Source organism: Triturus cristatus, chromosome 1_2 (genome assembly GCF_964204655.1).
Source record: "Triturus cristatus chromosome 1_2, aTriCri1.1, whole genome shotgun sequence".
NCBI lineage: Eukaryota > Metazoa > Chordata > Amphibia > Caudata > Salamandridae > Triturus > Triturus cristatus.
In genome coordinates, this window is record NC_140580.1 from 106,843,807 (window position 1) to 106,864,999 (window position 21,193).

The 21,193-nt window shown below is 42.9% G+C and overlaps 1 protein-coding gene across 2 annotated transcripts in view; it reads right to left on the reverse strand.

Moving 5' to 3' along the window:
- LOC146866908 (uncharacterized) overlaps nucleotides 1-21,193 on the reverse strand; it is a 783,565-nt gene that overhangs the window by 256,742 nt on the left and 505,630 nt on the right. For both annotated transcript variants that reach the window (XM_085603053.1, XM_085603047.1), the window contains exon 15: nucleotides 15,856-16,024. In XM_085603053.1, coding sequence (XP_085459179.1) covers nucleotides 15,856-16,024 — 169 coding nt within the window. The remainder of the gene's footprint in view (nucleotides 1-15,855; nucleotides 16,025-21,193) is intronic.

Genomic DNA, 21,193 nt, shown 5'->3' on the forward strand with positions numbered 1-21,193 from the left:
ACACAATAGCTGCACAATAACTGATTCTGCAGAACTAGACTCCTCGCACGACATATCTCGGTCCATTCCTGAGTGTCAGCTGAGCTACAGAGTGGACAGGTCAAGAAAGGGGGTATCCGGTCGGTAGACCTGTGGTACCTAAAGGACAAAGCAGTAACAGAGACATTACAAACCACAACAGAACACTACTTTGTAGAAAACAGGACACATGGCTTCAGCAGTTGCACTCTGGGAGGCATACAAAGCGATACTGAGGGACCAAGAAATGTTTCTGCTAGTGGGAGGAAGAATGAAAAAAGAATAGCCATCTAGACAACCTAGAGTCAGACCTCCTTGACATAGAAAGACACCTTCAGCGGTAGGGGGTGAGACCTGCAGCGCACATTGATTCTCATGTCAGCTGGCGTATCGTGTTATTGAAGGTTGTAGTGTCTTCCTGCATTGTAGACAATGAGTGTTCTGCTTGGGTCACCCTTTCATTGATCTTTTGGATATCCATTCGTGATAGAGTGACTTCAATGTTACCAGGTTTAGTTAGGGTTTAAAGTTGCCCTTAACTTCTTGGATCGCTGCAAAAGTGCCTTTCAGGGTGAGTTTGGATTCACTCCAGACAGCTGTGAGTGTGGCTCATTGTAAGCTCTGTCTTTTCCTGGTTACGCCGCTGACATAGGAATGACATATCTGTCCAGTTTGCTGTATTGAGCCCCTTTCGCACCTTTGTCTTCAACCATCGTTCTTTCACGCCACTCGGGAGAGGTGGGAGAGGGGAAATTAGTTTGCCCGGAACTTTTTTACTTTGGGGCAGGTCGACTTCCATAAGGGTGGATCCAGTTTCCCTTGAAGTTTTCATGGTAGCCCTCAATGCCTACCCTGCGAGAGCACGAGGAAGATCACTTCCCCCTTTGCGGCCTTTTGATATTCATGTTTCCTTGACAGTAGACTGTACAGGGGCCTTCCCTCTCCTCTCTGCCAGTGAGAGGGGGAGTGGTTCTGTGTACCCTCGGGGTGTTGTCATGTTTGTCCACCTCCGCCAGTCGAGGCCTTTCAATTGTAGAAGGTAGGGGGTCAGACAGCGTAGGGGGTCAGACAGCAAGAAGTTGCGAGCCATCTGAAAGCCTCCTTTCATACACCTATTGGTGGTCTGTGTTGCCACGCCGGCAGAGGGGGAGTCTCTAGGTGTGTATTTGAGGTATTGCAGTGTTTGTCCTCCATATTGTTGGCTGGGCCAGTGCAACCACTCAGGAGCCACTTGGTAAGACTCCTCCAGTTGGTAAGGCCGCATCGGGGTCTATATTTGCTTTGGGCCTCCTCCTGCTGCCCGAGAGTCTTCTACTCCCTGCGTAGGTCTATGGCTTTTAATCGCCTGGGGATCTTGGCCTCCTTGTCCCTTCAGGCTGTTGTCTCATTCAAACCTCTCAGCCCCTTCAAGTCCTTGCTGTGGCCCAGTCCAGGTCCCGCTGTCAGGACTCACTCCTCCTGATGCCTCCAGTCCGAGGAGTCCAGGCACTTTAGCTGTTTTGGTGTGTCCCCTCTTGCCACGCACCACCTTGGGGGCTCGCCCTGTCCTCCCCGCCCCCGCCACACGGGTAGAGGACCTCTGTCTCCCTGGGATCTGTGCTCCCTTACCCCCTCGGGGACCTGCCCAGGCTCCGTACTCGGGCAACCATATGCTGCGGGCAGGCCCGTCACTTTATCGTGGTGGTGCGGGTGTGGCACCAGGCCCCGCTAATGTCGACAATCATAGTGCTCTGCAGCTGTTTCTCGCACCCGTTTGTTCAGGGTGTTTCCCCCCTTATCCATCAGTGCTATGAAGAGGTGGGGGGGGAGAGTCGGATACTGTGCATATACTGGAGGATTGCGTGTCTAGAAGTTCATTTGAACATGCCCATTTTACTCAAACGGTGGCTCATAAAAAAGATCAGTTTCAACGAGGTGGAGGTTTCTGTTTTTTCTCACATAAGGGGCTTTTGTAAAGACTTGTAAAGGTAATTCATGAAAAGCAAAGTTCCACAATCTGCACATTTTTACATGGAATTGTTAGAAAGAAGGAAAATTCGTGTTTTTGATTTGGATTCCCAATTTTATGGTATTTATGTTTTTTTAGCATTTCCATCTGCATTTATCCATATTTATGTTTTGGCTTTCTTATTGGTATTTATCCATATTTATTTTGGGTTTTCACAATAAATGAAATCATAAAATGGTATCTTTCTAAATTTTTTTAACTCTTAGACGTGCACTCACAAGTGGATGCCTGTCGCATTTTAGCATATTAAGCAGCCACATTACACAAAACACATAGAGTCAGATGTATGGAATTGCGTGTTGGGGATTTCCTAATAGCGAATTTTAGCGATTTGCAATTAGGAAATGGCAAACTGCGATGTACAACAGTGTGTTTGAAACTGTTAGCGATTGGCAAAGGCTTGCACATAGACCTGCCTCATCAATACTCATAAGGCAGGTTGCAATTTGCGACTCATTGTGAATGGCTACAATCACAGAGGGATGGTGGCCTGCTATGGCCAGCAGATCACGTCTGTCATTGCTTTTTAAATAAAAAAAATTTTTTTGCGATGCAGCCCGTTTTCTTTAAAGGAAAACAGGATGCATTTAAAAAATAAAATGAAAAGTTTCCTTTTTATTTTTTAAGGGTTTGTGGGACCACTGCCTGTTCTTAAAAATGTTGCTGCCCACATTCACAAAGGGGAAGGGGTCCCTGTGGGACCCCTTCCTGTTTGCGAATGGGTTACCACCAACTTGAAGTTGGTAGAAACTGCAAATGTTTTGCGGCTGCATTCCTGGTCGCAAAACATACCCACATATCAGTGCCATTCGCTATTAGGAAGGGACGCCCTTGGAACGCCCCTTTCCAACAGCGACTGGCAAACCTAATTTGCAATTTGGTAATAGGTTACTGAATCCCAAATAGGGTTTGATACGTCAGAAAAAGCTTTTTTCTGATCGCAAACGGACTGTTTGTGAGCAAAAAAAAAGCATCTTACCTCTGGCCCTATACCCATAGGTGCATTTTAGCATGTCTGTATTTAAGGAAATCTGATCCTATTCTGTAACTCCCCATGCTGTCTATCTGCTCAGCTTTTGCCTGGAATTCATGTAAGACAACATGGAGAGTCATTCACAAAAACAAAAAGCACAATTTTCAGTATTTTTCCGCTTTTAAAAATAAATACAGACAGGAAACACATTGTTTTCTGTCTGTATTTGTCTGTAAAAATCAGTAAAAACTGCACGTTTTCACAGTGTACGGTTCACAAACGTGGTTACAGACCGCAAAATGACAAGAGGCACAAGGTGTTTGAAATGTAAAGTCCATGTCATGGCCGAAAAGAATCTTACGTAGGGAGTGAATCAGCTGATTAAAATTCAGCATAACTGAATATAATTTCCTCGTTTAATGATACTGGATTGTAGCGCGGTGTACGTGGTCTTTCATTTAAATGTTAACTGTCCATTATTCCCATGTTATTTGCAAAATGTCACGCATAATAATGCTCAGGTTAGAGCTCTATTTTCTTTCCATCAGTGATTCACTGTGAATGTAAATTGCTCAAACGTGCATGCATATGAGAGCGATTGGGTGAAGTCAGATCAAAGCGGGTTAGCCATATCTTGCTTTTGAAATGGCGCAAAACCACGATCCACATTACTACTAGCTGAGCATCACCAGCAAACCAGAGACTTTTTTGTGCAGTTTTATATAGTGCAAACTCGACCCGAAGGTATCGGGGCGCTTTACATGAGCACCAGTTGCATTACAGACACATTCGTGTTTTTTTAGGCACAGAGAGATTAGGTGATTTGCCCAGAACCACAGCCTCCCGCCAGACTCAACCCTGGTTCCCCAGCATCAAAGTCAGCTGCTCTAGATTTTGCACGACATAAGTGAGCATAAGCCTGAAAAGACGTATGTTATACATGCATAGCTGACATCTGATTCAGAAAGTATGGCACATGAAATATGTGTTTCCTTTATAAGCAGACAAAAACAAAGTGATGGATGGAATGCTTGAATTAATCTCAGCCAATGGTAAATGCTCGGCGCTGCAGCCCAATCTATGGTTTTTCACCCACGTTACCACCTCAGTTTCCGCCCATCACATTTTGTGTGCTTGATCTAGCGCACTAAGTGCCCCAGGGTATGCCCAGACATGGATCCTGTGCTCACTCTGCCATTAGAACCAAGCTTCATCCAACTGAAGAGCCCTAATCAGAGGGGAACTGGTCGTGGGTTGCCTGTGTTCCGGTTCAGGGGGGACCTGGCAGCTCGTGCTTGACTGTTCCTTCGTGAGCAGGGTCAAGACTGATTTGTGAGTACTGACCACCATTTTGTGGCTCATTAGCCCCACATATATTCGCATTTCAACTACACTTGAAAGCTACAGGTGGAAGTATTGGAATACTTATGGCAACCTGCACTGAATTGTAGACACATCACATGGTGGAATAATAAAGTCCATCAAATAATGGTGAAATTCCACAAATGTCCTTTGTGCACACATGCTTTATGCAAAGCAGAGTGCAAGCACCATTAGGTGTAACAAAGTCAGCTTAAGTCTGCAGTGTTTGTAGGCTGTCTGATCATATGCATGAATGCTAAGCCAAGAGGTTATAATTATGTACAATTCCCTAACGGGACTAGAAACAATATTTTGCTGAGGCGGTGCCCTAGCCAGGCAGAATCTACCACTCCCGTCAGGTGTGGATGAATACACACACTGCATAACCTGCGCTCACCCTTGGGTAGCTTGGCACTGAGCAGTTAGGCTTATCAGAGAGGCAATGTGTAAAGCATTGGCACTGCGCTCCCACACAATGAATACACGGAAAGTCACAAAAGAGACTTCACACGTAGAGTATGTAAATAAAGTTTGTATTCAACACACATTGACACAACATGAACATTTATTTTTGGGCATAAATCACATTTGGAAATATTACTAGATAAACTAGGCCCAACCGTGTTAAAATGACATCAGTAGAATGCACACTTGGTAAAGATCCTACTTTTCCCCCCAGCACCCGTATGCGGTGGGAAAAGTCAGAACTAGACCCACCCTGGCAACTATTACAATTCAATACCACACAGTTTATAGGGTGCACCCCCAAATCACAATGATATCACAAGTGGGTACACACAGATAATTACCTTATAAACAGTGCTGTGTGCCAAGGCCGCACATGTAAAAACCAATGTCAAATGTATTATTCTTTTGGCAAGGAATCAACGTGTAAATCAACACCACCGTGCGGTGTAATTAATCACAGGCGGTCCTCATGTAGTCACTCCTATACACTCAGTCAGCATCAATACCCAGTGCCATGGATATCAGGCATGTCCTTATGGGACGCGCACGTGCACACACACACACACACACACACACACACACACGTTCCTGCTGTCACTCCCTGTAATGTGGTGCCACTGATATCTGACAGGTCAATGGATAATACAAAGGCAAACCCAATGGCTCAAGCCCTCCTCCACCTCTCAAATAACCTTGACTGCCCTACTTCCACAGGTTGGAGATAGAGAACCCTCTCCCTGATACAAGGACGATGGCGGAGTCACACTTAGTCAGATCATAGGGAAGGAGGTGGAGGGAGGTAGCAGGGATAATTAGGCGGCAGCCGACAAATGGGGGTTTGGCCACCACTTGGGAAGTTCACCCACGGTATGTGGAGCAGAAGTGGACTGAGGGCAATAGGCATTCAATCAAAGAATTCCACAATGTGCCTTCAGGCACCAACCTAGTTATGTGAAGCATGGGAGGTCAAGTAGTCTCTTGACCTGCTTCCAATTGCTCTAGGAAGCGTTCCTCAGTCTAGTCAATTACTCTCACCACCCAGCCCCAATCCGGGCAATACTACCTGGCAACACTAAGTTGTCTGGGCCGGGCGAGGAGAGGGCAGTTGATCCACTACACTGAGGGCACAAAAGGAACAATCGATGAATGGGGGATGAAGCAGGGGAACCTCTCAGAAGAAGGAAGTACCCCATCAGACACACGTCGATCAAAGTAGAACCCAGGCAATAAGGGCACAACAGAACATGAATCTGCTCCTCTGCACCTCTCTGGAAATGAGGCACAACTTCTGGTTCTCGTTGATACAATTTGCACCAGACAATTCAGGTCACACACAATGAAGAGTCGCAAACTCAGTACCTCCCTGGAAATGAAGTACAATGTCTGGTGTGTGTTTATCCAAGTCGCACCAGACAGTTCTGATCACACACAACTAAGAGTTGCAAATTCCGTACCTCCCTGGAAATGAGACAACATCCAGTGCGCAGTGATACAGGTCGCACCAGACAATACTTGTCACACACAGTGAAGAGTAGCTAATTCCATACCTTCCTGTAAATGAGGCATAACGCCTGGTGCACATTGATACGGGTTGCACCAGAATTCCGGTCACACACACAGGCACAAGTTTAGCAGTTCCACACAAGGTAGAATGAAGCACTGCTATGAGTACACCCTCTCTTTGAGGGTCGTAACCTGTGACTCAGACACAGCACGCAATTAGTATGCAGTCGGTGTGAAAGAGATGTGGCATGATTAATGAAGCGGGCCACTCGGGGTCCCGCAACTGGTGAATCCGCTCACCACCAACAAGACGCTTATGCGTGTTGAGGGCCCCGCGATGCAGGAGCCACACTCCTTCGATGCTGGCAATGATTTTGGGCTCTGCGCACACACAGGCCTGTAATGGCAGGCTTGACATATGGTTAAAAATACCATAGGTGAAAGTGTGCACTCACAGGCCTGCAATAGCAGGCTTGAGACATATTTAAAAAACATCAGGGAAGCACCACTTCCTAACATGTGTAGGAAGGGTGCGTGCACTTCCACACTGCATTTACAGTGGGAAAGTGCCCAGAGCCCTAAGGCTACAAGCAGAGAATCAGCAAAAATCCCATGAAGAAAAAGCAAAAGGTTTAGGGAAACCCTACCTTAAGCGTATCCTGTCTAACACGACTCACTATTGTTTTATGTAATTTGGCTGGTACCAGTAATTACCATGTTTTGACAATGTAGTTTATAAATTTTTACACTTTTGCACTGTAGTCACTTGTTCTTCCACTTATCACACTTTAGGAAATTACATGGACAAAAAGTGCCTTACGTTTATTTTTATTTAATTTTATCTGTGTACTTATGACAACGAATGTAATTTGCTACCCAAAGTGTTGCTTATCAATTATATTGAAAGAATTATGTTGAATATGAACATATGAATATTAGGTATTCTTTCAATTTGCATATCAATATGATTAACAGGATGTCTACTTGGATTGTAATTTATACAATGGTACTATGACATTTTGCCAATTATAAAATGATGCTACCTTTTGTACATATTCATTGCACTGTTGTCACTTTGGGCCCAAATCAGTTTGATAAAGGCTGATACAGAACTGCGTAACTGACTGCTTAAAGTCTTTTGGAACTGTAAACCTGGTGTGGCGATCTCTTTCCTGGAGGGAGAAGCTGCTTTAGTGTTAGACTGGGGCTACACCTGTGTTCCGGCACCAGTGACAGCAGTGCGGAAGTGGCAAGTGTGAGCAGCCAGACTATTTATATACCTACGAGTGGTCACCAGTAGGTAGTTATAGTTAGAGTCTACTTACCATAGGAAAAACAATTTTTATTTTGCTAATAACTTTGGCGCCATTTGATGAATCTTCACGAAATCTTCCAAACTAGCTTGCCACTTACTTCTGCTGCTGTATGCAAAGTTTCGGTGTGATTCGTCAAGTGGGGGCCTGGAAAAAGCTGGGAAGTCCCAAAACGCATATTCCCCATACAATTTCCCGTAAGGATTTTGAATATGACTATAGCCTGACCACTGAAAGGAATTACACCAAATATGACAGAAAGGTAGATCTTGGTCCAGAATGAGCTCTTTTTCTAATTTAATGTACATCTTTTTTGGTTATATCAAAGAAAAGAGTTGTATTCATAAACGCGGATCTCCTCGTGAGATCTGATTGACTGCCAACACTTCAACCAGGAAGTGTTGCAAGCCATCTTGGGACTCTGATTCAGCAGAGCCCCCTGACCCCAAAAAATAAATAAATAAATAAACAGAAGGGGTCAGGGTAGAAATACCATGCCTCCATAGGCCTGGTAGTGGGGTCCTAAAACATTTTTTTTTGCCTCAATTTCGCAGAGGATCTGCGAATCTGCAGCAGAAATGAAAAAAAGTGCTGTCTCCTGCATTTGTTTTTCAACTGCCCCCTGGGAGGGCCAGGTCCTCGGAGGAACTTGGGAGGCTCACCTGGCCCCCTGCTCTGGATTGCTTTCGGCCCCTGAGACTGCCACCCCCAGGGCCCGTGCCTCTAATAGGGGGGGCACACAGCCCTCCTCCTGGAGCCATTAATGGCCCTGGGGGCCCATCTCCCAGGGCCTGCTCCAGCTATGTCCCAGGGTGACACCAGGACATAGTGTGTTTGCTCTCGGTTGACAGGAGCAATTTTAAAGCTCCCGCCAAGTGAGAGCAAACACTTAGGGCCTTATTATGAGTTTGGCGGTCCCGTGCACAGCTGTGTTGGAGGTCTGAGCGTGGAGAGCTCAGTGGTCCGACCGCCAATAAGTTGGGCGAATCACCTTTGCGAAGACCGCTGAGACCACCAGCAGACCGCTGACTGCTGGGTTCACGATCAGGGAAGGCAGGCGCCATAGGGAGGTACAGGGGAGCTTTACCGCCGTGCGTAATATGAGTTGCCTTTTCAACAAGCGGACCGCAGCAGTACAACTACCTGCTTCAAGGATGCGGTGACAAAGGATTTGAGGGGGGCTCACCCCTTTCTTGTTTTTACAAGCAGAGTCTGATGTGGATCCCTTTCTCTTGCCCCTCCCCCCTTCACAGCATGATCTTCATCCTGAGGATTATGACCTTGTGTACAGCAATCTACAGGTAAGACCTTTTCCTAGCATATACCCATTGCCAAGACTGCCCACAAATTGGCTGAACCCGAGCAATGGGTAGATGGTATTTCTTCACATATACTATGCTATGCATTTGTGTGCATCCAACACATATACAGTTGAAATGCACACACACGCATTGACATATTTGGTAAAAATACTCACCACTGCTGCAAGATCCCCGCGTCCACACTGCCGGCCCCATAGTCAACTCATAATAGGGCGGTCTTTGGCCAGACCACCAAACTCATAATAAGGCCCTAAATCCGCTGGGCGGAGAATGAAAAATGCTCCTGTCTGCTGGGAGTGGACTTTTCATCTGCTTCCCTGCCTGCTGCAAAGCGGGCAGGGAAACAGATAAAAAATGGTGTGCCCCCTCCGCCTTCACACAATGGCTGGGGCCTGGCAGATGGGGCCCCCATGGCCAAAATTGACCCGGAGACCGTGCAGCCCCCTCCCCAATTATTAAAACATTTGACGATGGGGGATGGGGTCCCCAGGGCCAATATTGGCCCAGGCAGGGGGTGTATGTGCCCCCTAACCCTTACAAATATGGCCAGACCCAATGAGATGGGGCCCTGGGGCCAGAAATCAGTGGAGGGGGCAATGTACCCCCTCCCCTTTTTAAATATTAAGTGTGTGCCCTGGGTAGGCTCCAGGGCACCCACCATTTACTGGGTGGGACCAAGGGATGGGGTCCCAGGGGCCAATATTGGCCCAGGGAAGTGGTGCTGCATGCCCCCCCAACCTTTATAATAAGGCCATTGGATTGACATATGTTAATTAAATATTTCTTTATGTTAAAAAAATCTATAGAAATTTACTGAAAAATAAGTTACAGGGACGTTATAGTTAGGAAATAAAATTTACAAACCCTTAAAAATTCACTAAAAAACAAAGGTTACAGGTCTGTTATATTTAGGTTCACATTTTACAGAAAAGATATGGTTGGGAAGTCTCTCATCTCCTCCTTTTGCAGTGTGGAGTCTAGCTACACCTTAACAAATATCCACCAAGGCCTGTTCCCAGTACTGCGCTAGAATATGGCATTTTCACAGAATAGGTACTGTATTACACCCAGATTGTCGATATCGCCAGCATTCAGAGGTTTAGCTCTGACGTGCAGCTTATAGGCGGGCCAGTGACCAATACCAAGTATGAAGGATTTTGAAGTAACAAAATTTAAGATGCATCTCAAGTAGCATCTTGATTTGAGAGGTATGTAAGTCGTCCTAGGTTTTGTACGTGAAATCAGTGTGGATTCTGTTTTTCCTCCAACCATTAAGATCAGTAACTGTCAGTTTAAAAAAACAATATAAAACATTCCCATAAAGAAGAGAGACTGTTCCTTTAAAATTACTCAATTTCCTCAGCTATTCAAGTATAGAATCGTCTTCCAGGACAACCTCCTGAAGGCCTAAAACCCGTCAAAGGCAGTGGTACGGTATTTATATTTCCGGTGTTGAAAATGGAGTAATGAGGTCATGGCAAAAATACTCAAAAATCGTAATGTCAGTGCTTCCAACATGTCTTCTACCCATTGTATAGCTTGGTCCACCCAATGCATCACTAACCAGTAAGCAGTATGTCATCTCCACAAAGTAGTAATTAATGCTCCTCTGTAGGGGTTATATTGTAACATTCTGCTGGAAAATAATCCTCCCCTGTTCCTTTCTCATATTCATGTCGTCAATTGTCTGGCTATTTCTTCTTTGAAAATACCACTATCCAGTAAAGCCCTAGTGTCGTCTCTCAAGGACGGAAGAATTAATTTGACATGAAGACTTCCTCTGCAGGCTTCCTGTTGGGCCGTTGTGATTTATAAAGCATCCTTAAAGAACTAGGTGAATTCTAAGATAATCTTTAGTGAGTGTGTCACTAAGATACCTAACCTACTACAGATGACTGGGATTCCCTTTGCTTTAGCTGTGTCGCTAAAATTATGTCAGCTTTTTCCCCACATGCCTAATTCCCATAAGTGAGTATTCTGCTCAAGAGTATGTATGTTGTAAAGTTCATAGTTAGCTTTTGTAAGGGATTTCGTCACATATGGGCTTGAGTTACACATGAAGGTGAGTCATCAAATGGTATCTTCCAAAGCAATCTGGGGAACTCTTGACTTTTGCTTAGACATGGCTGAACCTTGTCTTGTCTCTCTTAGATGCTGAAAAAACCAGAGCCGAGTTAAGTGAATCCTCATTGGATTAAACGACTGTCCTCAAGAATTTATATATTATATTATATATAGACAAGGGAACCCAATTGGCTAGGTCAGGGACCTTGGGTACTGGTCCCTGACCTATCATTGGGTACTGGTAATTAAGGTAGACACCTTAGCACAAATTAATGATACATATAACAGTGTCAGGGTGTTAAGGAGTCAACGATGGTTCGATCCCATACAGAGAGGTACCGGGATCATCATTAGGACTTATACATATATGCCTGAGATTAATAGTTGGCACACAATTGCCTCCCTAGTTCTTCTGAGTCTCTTGCGGGACCACAACCGTTTAATGCAAGTGGTACTGATTTCAGGCATATATGTCTAAGTCCTGATGATGATCCTGGAACCTCTATGTATGGGATCGAAACGTTGTCGACTCCTTAACACCCTGAATCAATGATTTGTGCTAAGGTGTTTACCTTAATTTGTGCTTGACAATCCTCTAATTTCTTTCATGCACCAAGAAATGCTTGAGTTTCCTTTCTTGTTTTATTTGTCACAGGGTTTGCGTTTCCACTTCATTGCTTTGTTTTCTTTCTGAATATCTAGAATAGTAAATACTTTTGTATGCCTGGACAACACAATATAGATCTCATTGCATTTCTATAAAAAAAATTCCTAACTTATCCTTCGTGTGAGGGACCATTGTTCATATAAAAATCTCAAGAATTGATATAGCCTCTGTTTATCCTCAGACAGCTCTTATCTTGCTGTGCTCATGCCCCACTTGTTGTTGGAGGCTTTGTCAGGTTCAGATCCAAACATAGATCATGGTCGATCTATCCGATAGCATGCTAGGTAAGGAGATCTTTTGTATCAAGGATAAACGGATGAAGTCAATGAGGGAGCAAGTACCATGAGCACAAGTGGTAAAAGTGTAGTCCCTTTCCCTGGGACAGAACAGTTTCCACGGTTCGACTAAGGCACGGTCTGTCACCAGATCTTTTAGGAGATATCTATTACAGTTATTAACAAGGTATGGGGTGCCTGACTTATCAAGGATAGGGTCATTTATAAAATTTCAGCCACCCAAGCACTTTAATTTTCCCAAAATCTAGTAGCATTTGTGGACAGATCAGAAAGGAATGATCTTTTATACCCCACTGGGGTGTAAACAGATTCTACTATCGAAGTCATGTCTTATAGTTTCGGTTTGACAAAGACATAGTTACTTTGCAGATCTGACCAGGACTTCAGGATACTGAACGGCAGAGAGAAACGCTACACTTCCCCAAACACAACACCTCCTTAGGGCAGTGAGGTTTACTGACCGGGAAAGAGAGGTAGAGATTTATAAGCAAATATCACTTTACCTACCCAATCACCCTTCAAATGTTCACATTCTGTTTGTGACAGGTATTTGTCCTGTTTTAGGGCTGCAACATGTGCTTGTTTCTCTGACAGTTCCAGACCTTCTTCCTCTTAATGCAGTTTGACATTAAGAGAGACTAGAGTGTGAACCTTTTCCTGGCTGTGTCATCTTAAGATGGAGATCAGAAGGTTCAAAGTGTACTACCTTGTGTTTATGGGTAATAGTGAGAATGTGGTAGCATAGTCTGCATAGTGAAGAACTGTAGAGCAAGCTCTGTAATAAGAATATGTGTAACTCTATAAAATAGATGTTTACCACAGCTCATTAACCAAGTTGGGTAGATAAGCAGTATTATGTCAAATGCTGCATGGTCTACAAACCGTAACATTAATACTTCTCATGGTATTATGCTGCAAGGTGTAGATAGTGGGCACTAAACAGTTGAGCCAAACCATGGCTGAGTGCAATTGGTAAGTTGGTAAACGTTAAACTCGTAAGCAAACTGACCTGCACATTGGGAGCTCAGCTCTTTAACAGCCTTTCATTGCTAGTATGTTTGTACTCAATCAGATTGGGACAGGTAGATGTCCCTGTGGTGTGATCTGTGAAAGGTCTGTTTACCATGCATCAGTAGCATAATAGAAATGATAGAAATAGATGGGTGCGATGCCGACAGTAGAATAACAACCCCATATAAAACCATCTCATAATTGCACGTGTTCATATATCCATTTGAGCAAACCTGGGATAATAGTATCTCATATTGAGGTCTCTGACAAAATACACATCACATAAAAACAAAGCTTCTGTCTGAGAGAATTGGATAATCTGTTTTAAAAAGATTGAATTCCCCTCCCTTGGGGGAGGATTGAATTCGATGCATGGCTCCCAAGTGTTTCATCCAATGGAGATAATATAAGAGTCCTTAAGAGGGGGTCTGGATTTGTCGCTGTGGCTATTGGCCTATCTCTCATTGTTGTGTCTCTTAGCTTAGCGACTTGCCACTGACTCTAACGGTTTTGCTTTTGTTTGCTTCCCTGGAATCTCAGTAGCTGAGATTCCAGGGAAGGGATCAAAGGCGGCTTCATGGGTTTGGCCAGCATGAGAAATCTCCATTGGTTGTAGTTTGGGAAGAAATTGTTCCAGTTCTTCCAGGATGGCATATTCTTTAGATTTTCTGTCTATAGTAAATAGCATGGGAGCTGGTTCAAGGAAGCAAAAGCATATGTCCCATTTTTGAAGTGTGAGCCTTAGAGCTAGGAATATTGTCGCCTTTATGTCTGTCTCATAGGAGAAGTCTGCTGAGATGTAAATCTTGCTAACCACAAACTTTAACAGACCATGCTTTATGGCCACTGTTGTAATCTAACAAGCCATTGAGGCCTAAAGAAGTATGCAATGATTTGACGTGGAGTATTCTGGTTGTAGGTATTTCTGCTGTGGACTCTGTGCACACTTTGGATTTCCAAAGGTATGTCAAAGCTAATTCATGGGAGTTTTGGGAGAAAGTAGCAAAGGAAGAATTTATTATTCAATTTTTTCCACGAACACTTCATGTTATTCCTTTTTCTGCGCCCTTCCAGGATCCACAGTTTTCTTATGCAGGTGCCCAAGATAAGCACCCCAATAATAGGAGGTTGACAGGCAGTAATATACACAACGCAAACCTCTGGAGAATTGGGTGACCACAAGCGAAGATCCTCACATTCAGGTTCCAGGGGTGTACTGCGTGTCGCTAATAAGTATCTCCAATCAAATGTTGTGCACAGAGTAAGGGGACGAAGCATGAGGGCAACACTATTATCTCACCTTTGCTTAAAACAAATATCCATCCAGCAATATCAATTAAGTCTATCAGGCCAGGTGCATGTTTCAAGTGTCATTAATGGCAAATGCGTTTCTCCAAAGTGGAAGTATCAGCCACCCTGACAGTTGCTATTCCAATTCTAGTTTGGGTGATTACCGCAGTTGTTTTACATTTAGGCCCCAAGAGTGGTGGGGGTGGGGCTGCTGTGGGTGGATCCACTTCACCCACTTCTTCTTTGCCTTTGAGGATAATAGCATTTCCATTTAAGCAGCTTCAGTATTTTCTACCACCAGAGCTACCAGTATGCTAGCCAGTTTCCACACCACATAGATAGGCAGACTTCACACTTTCAGATGTCATCTGTACGGGTTAGAAAGCAGCCCATGCCCATCACCATCCCCATTCGAGAGGGGGGTCGTGAACCTCTCACTCAGTCATTGCTTGCAGTTTAATGCATCAGTTAGGAAGCTCGCACAATACAGAAGCAGGCCCCACCACCGTGGAACTTCCCACTCCTATGCCCCGGAAGTATAATAGTCTGACAGTATAGACCTTCAAGTAAAATAAAGGGCATTAAAAAACAAAGCGATGGGTTGAATGCTTGAATTAAGCCCAGCCACTGGCAATTGCTCGGGCAGCATCTTAATACATTGTTTTTTTCCCCCTATGCCACCTCAACTTGGATCCAGCCATAGGCAAATCAGCCTTGACCTTGCTCCAGTGGGAACAGTCCAGCCCGATCTACCAGGCTACATCCTCCCTGAACCAGAATACAATCAACCCATGACCAGTTTCACCCTTATTATGGGCTCATCAGCCAAGTATAGCTTGATTTCAGTTGCACAGTGGGCATGGGACCCACGTCTGGGCATACCCATCACACTTAGCGTATCAAGAAATGAAGTGATAGATTGACTGCGTGAATTAATCTCAGCCACTGCTGATCGCTCAGGCTGCATCCCAATCCATAATGTTTTGCCCGCTATGCCACCCCAGTTTCCTCCCATCACCTTCTGTGTGTTTGATATAACGTCCTAAATGGCCAAGGGTATGTCCAGACGTGGTTCTCGTGCACACTGTGCCATTGGAAACAAGCTATGCCTAGCCGATGAGGCAATAACAAGGGCGAAACTGGTTATGGGCTGCTTGTGTTCCGGTTCAGGTTAGCAGTTTGGACTGGACTGTTCCCATTGGAGCACAGCCAAGACTGATATGCATATAGCTGGGCCCAAGTAAATTATCAGTGGCTGAGATTATTTCAAGCATTTCATTCATCACTTTTTCTATACTGTAGTATTCTGCAAAATGAAAGCTTCACATTCCAAAAGGAAGTAACCACTTCTATGAAAAATGCTAATTAAAAATTCTCTGGAGAATTACAGAATAGACAATAACGTTTCACCAATTATAGTTTTTCCATCAACGTTAGGGATTTGGGAAAAGCAAGGATTGGCAACTTAGCACCTTTCGACTTTTCACCTAAATTAATGTACGTGTTTTCAAGTTAAAATATAGTTGTGGAGGAACTGCTACGGGTGTGATTCCTACTCACCTGTACATTTTCTTTTCCTTGACTGCTCCAGCTGCCACCAGTCCGTGGAAACATGCTTACACGACTACTCGCCTCCTGCAATGCAGTGTCATCTGTTGTCTTGGTGCATTCTGATGGAGGCGCCAGACCGGTAACACTTCTGATCACCTGTTCCTTCATCCTGTGGGGACTAAGAGAATGGACGATGATGCATTAAAAGACCTGTAACTGCAGCCACAATATGACACTTCAAACTCATTCCAGTACTGGGGTCATATGATCGCTTCTGAGCATGGTTTCAGACGCTTGGCACACTACAACGAGAGGGAACATTTCCTGTTCTGTACCCTCTAGAACCTTGTTAAATGCCCAACTGCACAGTTTTTATGTCCTCATGTCTTGTCCCCAGTATTCATACCAATCAGCCAACAGCCTCTAATATGCACAATGAAAAAAGTTTGCATCAATATTCCCAGAATTCTTTCAATTCTTTTCCTGGTAATGCAAGTTGTTTTCCTCACTTCTTTCTTTAGATTGTTTGCATTCATTATTAATTCATTGTGTGATTCCTCAATTACATTAGCTAAGGCACTACTATTCACAAAAGCCTTCAGTGTCTCCTGTAACCCCTCAGTGCCCACCTACTCTCTCCTGAAGAAGAGACCGAGCCCTTCTGAACAGTGCAGAGAACCATCCAAAGGTGGTTTGTTCCAGCCCAGATTTAACAGGCTTCTGAGGACTTCTGCACCACCTGGAAGCTGATCAAGTCTTCGGCAGAGTTTGGACTCTCAGGGACTACTAAGTGGCTGGAAGGCAATATGTTGGCATGATGTAAAATTACATAAAAAACTGTCCATGATCCCATGTTATACTTATCATCGCTGGCTAGATTTTGGTCTTCTCAAATTTAAAGACAAGCGTACTGATGAGAATGCTTGCAACTTTGCATTCTAAAGTGGTGGGAATATGCTGTTTCAGTTCCATTCTGCAAAAGACACACAATTGATGGACGGAATGCAAAACAAATCAAAACATTCACCCCCAGTCAAGAGATCTGGGTTAAATCCATCATTCTTTTGCTCACCATGCCACCCCAGTTTAGACCTGGTGATATGCATTCTGTTCAGTGCTCTGCTGTGGTTTTATGGGAAATGGCCAACCACGTCCAAATAAGCCTGACTCAACTTCAACAGGAGCAAACTACCCTAAGCAGCTGACAGCATCGTTTCTAAACAGAACAGCAGGCAATTTCTGATAAATTGGGCTTCACTGGTGAAGAACAGTAGCTTGAATCCAAAGGCACAGATGGACCAGAGATCCATAACTGCATACTCCTTCGCAGGTGTCATACTACATGAGGCTAGATTAGGAGGTCAGAATAAAGAATGTGGGGTATATCCAGTCTAACTTGGAGGGTTACTAGTTTGCTATGGGCATAAGATTGTAAAACACATTCTGATTGTTTGGCTCAGGAGAGACAGTTAAACGTTATCCTTGGCTAGCATGAAGATAAGCAGAATACATTCATATGCAGACATCTACGTGCGTCCCCGGAGTTCTTACCAGTTTGCACATGTGCTGACAGACTAGCGGCACATGAAGAAACAAGAGAATTACTGTATCTGTAAGCCCTCTCTGGAAAACATTGGATGTGGATTTCTGGTAAGCTGCCCTGGGTTTGGAAGTTCTAGATGTGCTAAATTTGTGATAAACAGCATTTTCGACAGATTAAGAAAACAGACCCAATGGGTATTATGCATCTTTTCTGAAGTGCCTGGTACTCGAATCAAATAAAGGCAATACTAGCCAAATTTCAGCAGCCATCTTGGGTCAAGCTCAAACGATTGGAATATTGTGAGATCATCTGAAACCAGGCACCTCTCACAGGAATGAATGCAAAGTTTCATTTCTAGGTCATGTAAAGAAGAAAAAGAAGACATATATATAAATAATTGAAAATAAAAATAAATAATATTAAAAACAGATAATAAATAAATATAGTGGAAGAAGAAAGTGAAATAGGAAGTCTGTTATCAATAAATAGTGAACAAGTACAAGAGGAAGAAGAAAATCTTTCCAGTACAATTTTTCGGAGACCATTGCCATTTGATCTGTCTGATCCAATAAAAACTTGTTCAGCGATGGGAGGAATAAAAAAAAAAGATTTGAGCATGTTATTGAAGCAGCATCCTGCAAAAAATACATTGATAGACCAGAAATATGTTGCTTAAATTAGTGGGAGATGATACAGAAGATTTGATAGTAACATTTACAATTTGATAACATTTCCAGAACTAGATACAAGAACATATAGAGGGTTAATCAAATCTTTAAATGAAAGATTCGATCCTTAATGAAACATAGGTTTTGAAGAATATATGCTCAATATGGCATGTCAGCAGGAAGATGAAGCCATGGATGATTTTGCAACATGACAAAGAAAGCAACATTATGTGAATATGAATAATTCAATAAACAGGAAGCAATACGGCTGGGGATTATTGAAGTAATTCCATAGAATTTGGAAAAGACTTTCAAGAAAAATATGATCTGCAAGTGATTTTTCAGATGACTTGTTCAGAAGCCAGAGCAAAAACACACGCAGTTAGCATGGAAAAAAGAGGGCTGAAATTAATAGAACAAGTTTTCAGATGATGAGAAAATATGCAGAAAAAGAAGGAAAATGTAACGTTCAAAAGCAAGTTATAAACAGGGCAGAGATCTCATAAATATGGAAAACTAAATCATTTTAGTAATATGTGCAAAGCAAGTTCATATCAATTCAGAAAGAAATTGGAAGTAGAAAATATATAAGAGGAATGGAAGATCATAACTCTGAGAGTGATCAAGACAATCATAAGGAAAGAGAATTAGGCAAATGGTTGTATTTGGAAGAGTTAAAAAAGGAGAAAAACAAATGAAATTAACAAATGAAATTAACAAATATGCCTATGTACAAAGGGGCAATTTTTTTAAAAAACAGCGCCTAAAGATATTATTGTGGGAAATCAAGAAGTGCCTTTTGCCTTGGTTAGTGGAGCAACATGTTATAATATATCACGTGAATTAATGAATACGGAAAGTTACAAAATAAGCCAATGTTGAATGCACTAAATGTGAGTGTATTTCAGTGGGAAACCAGAAAACCTGTGGTGTGTGCAGGGAAATTCACAAAAACCTTATGATATGGCAGTATGTCTAGCGAAGAAGAAATTCATGTATTAAAGGAGAGGTTCTTGGACAGTGCATATGAGACAATGTAACTGTTTCAGATAATGGGTCTGATTGCTATGAGATTCAATGCAACATGCATAGAAAGTTTATCCAAATCTGTTCAAAGAACCAGGGGGAAAAAATAAGACCTTCACATTGTATATAAATTAAGGTATTACAACTGGTGTGCAAACTCAAAGACAAGTCCCTATACATTTGCAAAAAAGGAGAAGATGAAATCAATTCTCTTTTGCAACGGGAGTTCATTGAGCCAGCAAGTGGCTTTTTGGGTTTTTCAAATTTTGGGGTTTTAAAAATTATGGTCTGTAGGTTTGCAAAACTGATTTAATAGCTTTCTTAATATGTGAGTGAAGTCTTTTTCTTAATTTTCCCAATCCCAAGAACACTGGTAATAATAGAAAATGTGTGCATATGGGAGTACCAAATTTAGAGAGACAAGCACACAGGACTGCACTTTGATGATATAATCAGGTATTTAAACATTATGGTTGTATTTAAAAAAAATTGAATTTATACAAAGGATATCATCTATAAGAGACAGATGAACAATTAAAGCACATAACTTTTTCTGCACACATGGGTTTATTTAGGTACAAAAGACTATGTTTTGGAAAGGTTCTGCTGCAAAACTTTTTCAAGAAACTGTGAAAAATATCATCGACCTATAAGAAACTGTATGAATTACAGTGATGATATTTTAGGTTTTGGGAAGTCGCAAGAAGAATATGACTCTGGTTTGAAAGAAGTATGCAATATTCTAGCCCTTTTAACACTGGTATAACACCAAATATGGAAAAATGTCAAATTGACATATAAGAATTAATAATTTTGGGACACATTTTTTCAAAGTTAGGGATGTGACCAGATCCAGTAAAAGTGTCATTGATAAATTTAACTGCACCTTCAAAAGATGGACATGAACTCAGTTAATTTCTAGGAATTGCTAGTTATTGTGCTAAATACATAAACGATTATGCTAAAATTAACCATCCACTTTGTGAATTAAAGAAAGGAAAGTTATTTCAATGGAATCAAGACCTTAATGCTGTATTTAAAAAAAATGAAGATCAAATATCATTAGACACTCATTTAACATATTTTGATCTAATGTTTTATTCAGAATATATAGTAGATGCAAGTCCTGTGGGTCTTCCAGTAATCATGAAGAGAGGCATTATGACACAATTTCTCATGCCAGTGGCAGCTTAACGTAAACAGAAAACAAATATTGTCAACTGGAAAAGGAAAATCTTGCAGTGATTTGGATATGTCACTATAATCACAATTTATTATATGGACAGATGTTTGTTAAAATAAAGGATCACCAAGTGTTAACAACAATTTTTGGCAACCAAAGGGCACATATGTTATCTTGTACAGAACGATGGGGGATGAGGTTAATTGGCTATGATTTCAAGATAATATATCACCTTCAATAATAAAGTACGTTGGCAGCCAACATTAAAAGCCAAGGTCCCGGCCTGCACTGGGCCTCTTTTACTGACTACACCATGCTTTGTATTTGTATTTGTGTAATAGTAAATGAAAGCGGCTCAGTGCATGCAAGGCCATTTGATTTTAACGTCAGCTGCCACCGCGCTTTACATCTGCCTTCAATAATAAAGCGCTGTGGTAGACGACATTAAAATCACAGGTCCCTGCATGCACTGAGCCAGGGCCGGACTGAGAACCAAAACCGGCCCTGGCAAAGTGCTCGGCCGTACCCCCTCCCCGGCTGAGCAGTTTGCCTGGGCTGGTTTCGGCCGATTTTGCAGCTATGCTGCAAAAACGGCCCTGTAACAAAAACGGCCCCCAGGGGCCCAAAACCGGCCCGCACCCTGGCAGCCGACCGGGGAAATGCCTGGTGCCCGCTACGGCCAGTCCGGCCCTGCACTGAGCTGCTACCATGCCTAACATCTGCCTTCAATAACAAAGTGTGGTGGCAGCAGACATTAAAATCCAAGGCCCTTGACTCCACTGGGACGCTTTCACGTACTGCAAGGCGCTTTATATTTGCCTTTGCATAGTAGTCAGTGAAAGCAGCTCAGTGCATGCAAGGCCCTTTCATTTTAATGATGGCTGTCACCGCGCTTTACATCTGTCTTCCATAGTAAAGCGAGGTGGC